The sequence below is a fragment of the Oreochromis aureus genome, linkage group 12 (genome assembly GCF_013358895.1).
Source record: "Oreochromis aureus strain Israel breed Guangdong linkage group 12, ZZ_aureus, whole genome shotgun sequence".
In the NCBI taxonomy this organism is placed as follows: domain Eukaryota; kingdom Metazoa; phylum Chordata; class Actinopteri; order Cichliformes; family Cichlidae; genus Oreochromis; species Oreochromis aureus.
Window position 1 is genome coordinate 31,800,774 of NC_052953.1, and position 6,091 is coordinate 31,806,864.

At 43.4% G+C, this 6,091-nt stretch overlaps 1 protein-coding gene across 1 annotated transcript; it reads right to left on the reverse strand.

The window, feature by feature from the left end:
- Positions 1–1,335: 1,335 nt before the first annotated feature.
- On the reverse strand, positions 1,336–5,122 carry ch25hl3 (cholesterol 25-hydroxylase like 3). Its single transcript, XM_031742772.2, has 2 exons — positions 4,428–5,122; positions 1,336–3,029 (listed from the first exon to the last, which is right to left on the reverse strand). The coding sequence occupies exons 1-2, from the start codon at positions 4,865–4,867 to the stop codon at positions 2,654–2,656; spliced, it is 816 nt and encodes a 271-aa protein (XP_031598632.1). The 5' UTR covers positions 4,868–5,122; the 3' UTR covers positions 1,336–2,653.
- Between the last annotated feature and the right edge of the window lie 969 nt (positions 5,123–6,091).

Below are 6,091 nucleotides of genomic sequence, written 5' to 3' on the forward strand. Positions count from 1 at the left end.
ATCTCTCATTTTAGACGGTGGGCCACATACAGCCCACTTTAATCCTAAATTGGTCAGTAAAACTCCCCTTTCTGTCACTGTAAAGACATTTAACTACACATTTAATCCCTGTGATATCATAATACAAGAAAAAGAACATTTAACTTATTCTACATGGTAAGGAAATGCTCTTGTAGTAAATCAAACAAATCTCTCAGGACGACTCTTTGGGCTTGAAAGTGAAATTGAAAAATTGCAGACCTGTAACAATAAAACAGAAAGCTTTTGTTAATTTGCAGAAATTCAATTCAGTGTTATTTATATAGGATCAAATCGCAACAGATGTTGCCTCAAGGCACTTTATATTTCGTTAAGTAAAGATGCTGCAGTAATAGAGGCAGAACCTCAACAATCAGACAGCTCCTTGAAAACAAGCATTTGCCGACAGTGGGAAGGAAAAACTCCCTTTTAACAGGAAAAAACCTCGGGCAGAACCAGGCTCAGGGAGGGGGGGGGGCCCGAAAATAACTGAACTAAATGTGTAAAAAACCAACCAACCAACCAAACCAACAAACAAACAAATGAAATGTTCTGTCAAGTAGAAAAGCAATGAGAGCCTTCTTTATGAGGAGATGAAGCTGTGAAAATACAGTCAGAAATTCCAAAATGTGTGCCCTTGTTCACATTTTCAAAGCTGCAGATGGGCCAGATTGGAGTCTTTTTTTGAAGGATTTGTGTCCTGAGGCCTTATGTTTGACCCCCCCCCTCCCTGCTCTATAAAATTGCATTTGGCTCCTTGAACATATCCTTTAAGCACATGTGCATGCAAGCTGTATGTGTCCCTTTTCTCTTGCCATCTTTGCCTGCCTTTGGCCACAAGTCTTCCCGAGAACTTCCTTTATTTTCCCTTTGCCTCACTCCCATGCTTTTGTGTATTATTATCTGTATTTTAGCTTCTTTGGAAGAGATTTTATCTTTACTATCCACATTGCTCTTGCTTGTGAATGACATACTTGCTTCAGTATGTAAGCCATGCTCCTTCCACACTCATGAACAGGCTCACCTACTCATACTTCTCAGTGTTTGCAGACCTTTCTTTTGCCCTCCTGAAGATTGCAACACTATGCCTCACTCTTGCTTACCAGTACGCATGGTGTGTCATGCTGTATTCCCTTGAGGCAAACTTAGGATAATGGGCCATAAACAATTGCTAGACTTACCACTGCTGTGAAATGCAAAAGTCTTTAGAAACTCTCCTTCTATTTGTTATATGTAAAGGAGCCTCGGGTAGCTGGAAGTCATCTGACATGATGCCAGCTGAAGGTTGCAACTGCAGAAACCATGGAAAAAAAGATCTTTCCTCTAGAAAAACACATGGCTTTAATTTGCTTCGTTGTGGCACCAAGGAACCATGTTAGTAGAGCATATAACAGATTACCGAAAGGCTCAAAATGTGCTATACAAATGACTAACCGCAGCAGCACAGTAGAAACCTGAGCCTGAGGCAAAAAAAACAAAACAATCTGTGTCCTGCTTTCATTCACTAAGGCAGTCAGGCAGATTTCCAACACAACTTTACAATCACTCATAAACAGGCCCTGAATGTAACAGGAAAAATAAAATAAAGAAGTGTCTAACTAAGCCTACTTAAAATATATACATTTTCCTCACAAAATAGCTGATCTGTCTTAAAATTTTCAGTCTAAATGCATTTAGAGTTCAAAAAGCAAAGCCTGCACTTGAATTTGCAGCCCTAGCAGATTCTTTCCCCTCTGCTTGGACCGGTTTACTTGTTTCAGTTTAGATTTTAATTAAATTTTCTGTTTTGGATGTGGGGGGGATCTGAAATGTGTCCAGATCTCCTCGCCTCGATAAACAATATGCCATGATTGTTATCCGCTGTACAATAACAATATACCGGCCACATTAAAAAGCCAGAGCTTAAAGTATTAAACTGATAAACTGTAAAATGTGATTCATTGTACTGGGTTGTATAAACAGGTCATTGTTTCTGATTTACTCCTCCAAAGTAACCAAGTCACTCTGAGTTTATGAGAATATGTGGGGGTGGGGTGCATTTTCAGTTGCATGGAAAAAAATGTCTCGCTTCAGCATAACTACAATGGCTCATTGAGGAGGACGACAGTTTTTTTTTCTAAAGGAAAAGGTGATCTGATTTCCTGCCAATAGTTCAGTTTATAAATTCTGAAACAAGCCAGTAGGGGGCAGGCTCCTCTGGTTGCATAAAGACTTGTATTGGCATGGCACCGTCTCTGAAAACAGTCTTTGGCTCCATTGCTCTGTAACCTTAGCAAATGCTTTCTTCATGACTTTACCGACCCAGCTCATTTAGTAAGTGATTGAGTCATAAAGAAGGATGAATCAGGGTACACCGACTGGAGCAGTCAGCATCCGGGGCCCAGTTTCACAATCCGCTCTAGTCCCTGAAAGCTCTGACGACAAAGGTGAAAACGCTGGTGGTCTTCACTTACGGCCTACGATACAGTGGCCACATACATCATGCTGTCATAAAGTATCAGTTGTAATTGTATTGTATTATTGATTGCGACGATGTGTCGTAATAAATGAGCGAACAGTGAGATTACATGTAAAATCATCAGCCAAAAGATAACATCCTTCATTGAATCTGAGAAAAAAGCATGCAACAGGCTTGTCACTGAGGACGTGAATTCAGCACCGATGCGCGATACGTCCCAAAGAGGTGGTCCCAGTGCGTGAAGAGAGGGGCGTAATTTATAGTTTGCAAACTGTGGTGTGCGTGGTGGTGGGGGGCTCCTCCCAGACAGGGCAGCAGTCTGTGAAGAGCCCAGGGCAGGTCATAGCCGCAGTGGTCCTCCACGGCAAGCCAGGTGTTGATGAGGTGGAAGAGGGCCTCGCTGAGAGGGTGACAGCCCACCATCCAGGCGCTGCTCAGAGACAGCAACAGTAGAGACAACAGCTCGGCCGAGCTGCAGTCCTGAGCTGCCAGAGCGAAGGGAGTGTGGTACTGGTGGTGCATCTGGTGGATGTTGCGGTACAGCCAGGAAAATCTAAGGATGAAAACCCACACACCGATTATGATTAAAGTGCTGCTGTAATGGAAAATTGCTGGGATGTTCTCAGAAGTCAGAATAATATAATTTCTACAGACAAAAACAGAAAACGAGTGCTGCTACTGGTACTTTAACTGGCACTGTTACAGCCAGTGGTACAGCTATTAGCAACACAAGCGATTTATCAAGGACAAAGATCAGGAACCTAACACTGATTTTAGATGGGAATGATATGAATAAAGATAATGTTACTGGGAAGCTGGAGTTCATGCTTGACACTTTTGGTGAAGTGGTTTACATTCCTCCTAACGGAAGAAAACCCTTTGTAGGACGAAAAAAACCGAAATCAGTCCTTAAAATGTATATGCGTAACAAGTATCTAACTTTAGCCATCAGCTCTTTTGTTTTCTCACTGGTCTGCTGTTTAAAAGGTCAGAAAATAGAGCAAGTGCAATCATATAAATATCTCAGGACCATAATAAACGAAAAACTGAATTGTGATGAAAATTGTAAATCGGTCTGCAAAATGCGACACCAGCACCTTTACTGCCTCAGGAAACTTGCTTATTTCCACACTGACCGAACAATTTGAACTTTGTTTTATCGTTCTTTTATTGAGTCTGTTTTATCTTTTTGTTTGCTGCCATGGTTCGGTCGGACCTCTGTCACAGAGAAAAACTCACTGAATCAGATAGTGAGATGGTCCAGTCGTCTGATAGGTGAGTCACAGCCATGTTTAGCCTCCCTGTACTCTAAACAGGTACGAAGGATGGCTTTATCAATTATTAAAAATGGTTCCCATCCTCTATAGCACAGGTGTCAAACTCCAGGCCTCGAGGGCCGGTGTCCTGCATGTTTTAGATCTCACCCTGGGTCAACACACCTGAAACAGATGATTAGTTCATTACCAGGCCTCTGGAGAACTTCAGGAAATGTTGAGGAGGTAATTTGGGCATTTAAATCAGCTGTGTTGGATCAAGAACACATCTAAAACCTGCAGGACACCGGCCCTCGAGGCCTGGAGTTCCCCCACCCCTGCTCTATAGGATGAATTTCAGCTTCTTCCCTCGGGACGGAGATTTCTAGTTCCAAGATGCAGGCCAAGCGAACGCAATAAGAACTGTTTTATTTGATTCATCTTGACTAATTAAAAAAGTATGTGTCCGTCAGGTTACAGTAGGTGTGTGTGTTTTGTGAAGGGATGCCAAATGCTATCATTTCTGTGTAAAGCACATGTCAAACATAATAAATTAAGCGTTAAGCAGCAGCAGACTGGTGCAGTCCAAACCCTCCGGACCTCACAAGCAGACCGCTGGACCGAATGTCTTCTTTTAAACCCTGGTTCATGTTGGGGACCAGGAGGAAGGAAGCCCAACAAATGCGCGTGCTGCTCACCTGTGCATGACCAAGTGCCACATGAAGAAGAGCATGTCAAAAAGCAGCAGGCATGCCACCACCTCCACGCAGAGCTGCCAGCAGCTGGGGGCCACATCAGGTAACTTGAGGTTTATCAGGGTGTTGAAGAGCGCAGTGACGGGCAGGACCACGGTCACGTATTTATACAAAACCCTGCAGAAACACTCTAACCATCGGCTCAGAGACGGCGGCGGACCCGACCCCGCGGTCATCCTCCATGACCGAACCCGCTGACAGACGCTCCCCAGCGCATCCAGCGCGAGGAAAGGTGCGCAGAGCAGCACGTGCGCCAGGAACGCAAAAGACGCTGGCAGGTACGGCGAGCGGAGCACGTCCTCCTGTCCGCTCTTCACATACTCCCACAGCCCCTGTAGGACAGGCGCCTGTGCCTCTCCATACTCAGTGCAGGGTACGACCATCACGACCTTCTAACCACACATTCGTCCCCTACATCCTCTCATGTGTGCGGCCGTCCTGACCAGATGCTCCAAAAGGATCTGTAGCCTCCTTTTCATTTTTTCTTCCCGGAGAAGTAACTTACAGCTGCTCCACAGAGAGAGACACGATGCTGTGGGTGGAGCTTCGTTTCCTGTGAAAAGGTGAAGTAAATCCCCAGATTTCAGTGCTGGAATTAAAGGGGAATTCTATGACAGGACTGTGACTTTTTCTTTTTTTCCCCAGCCATCCAGTCATCTGATGTCGCCCGCTGCGGTGGCTGCTGGTGGCTTCACTGTGCGCACATGGCTCTGAGTATAAATGTGCACCGACAGGAATAAAACGATCCTCGGGATTTATTTTCTTTTTTTCATACCTGCCTTCTCAAAAGCGTGTTTTCGTTACGCATCTTAAGATTAAGATAAGATAAGATAAGATAAGATAAGATAAGATAAGACTAATAAAGGTTAAGTCTAAACATGCATAACGAAAACACGCTTTTGGTGCTTTACACAACCGAGAACCATCAGAACTATAGGGCAAGCTAGTTTAAAGGCGCAATGTGTGAACTGCATGTGAACTTGAAAACCAAGTCCATAAAAGTTCAATCAAGCATTTGGCACCGCGCACAAAGGGGACAGGAGGCTAATTCTTTAACAAACACATACATTAATGTGGTGGTGTGGCGCACTGGAGTGGAACTGTGTACAAAAGAGCTCCAACGATGTAAAATAAAGAAGTGATGGAGCGTTACTTAAACATTTCTACAGCAAATCTACAACACAGAGACTTCTACTGCATCACATTCACACTTTGTGACACAACAGCAGTCCTCTCCAAAGCAAGATGTGTTCCTCAAACAGTCCTTTGGAACGAACTTCAAAATACAAATTGTGTATATAAAAGCCACTGTGACTTGTTTCTAGGCTCTGATTCTTCTGGGGGAAGGAAAATAAAAAGAGAAGGAAAATAAAAAGAGAAGGAAAATAAAAGGGAAAAAGAAGCTGCATTTTAAAGCCTCATTAGTGTGGTTCCCATGTAATTCACCCCGGCCTCATCGAGCAACTAAAAGTCACTCCTTTCTCCTTCCCTGGAACTTACACAAAGCTTTATTTTTATTCTAGAACACCCCTTAAAAATAGAGTTAAAAAAACAAAACACATTTTAAGAGATTAGAGGAAACTTTATATTAAAACAGCAAACTTTTT

Coding starts and splice junctions, on each gene's coding strand:
- ch25hl3 (XM_031742772.2), bottom strand. CDS start 4,867: ATGGTCGTACCCTGCACTGAGTATGGAGAGGCACAGGCGCCTGTCCTA. Junction 3,030..4,427: donor TGGCACTTGGTCATGCACAG/GTGAGCAGCACG, acceptor TTTCATCCTTAG/ATTTTCCTGGCTGTACCGCA.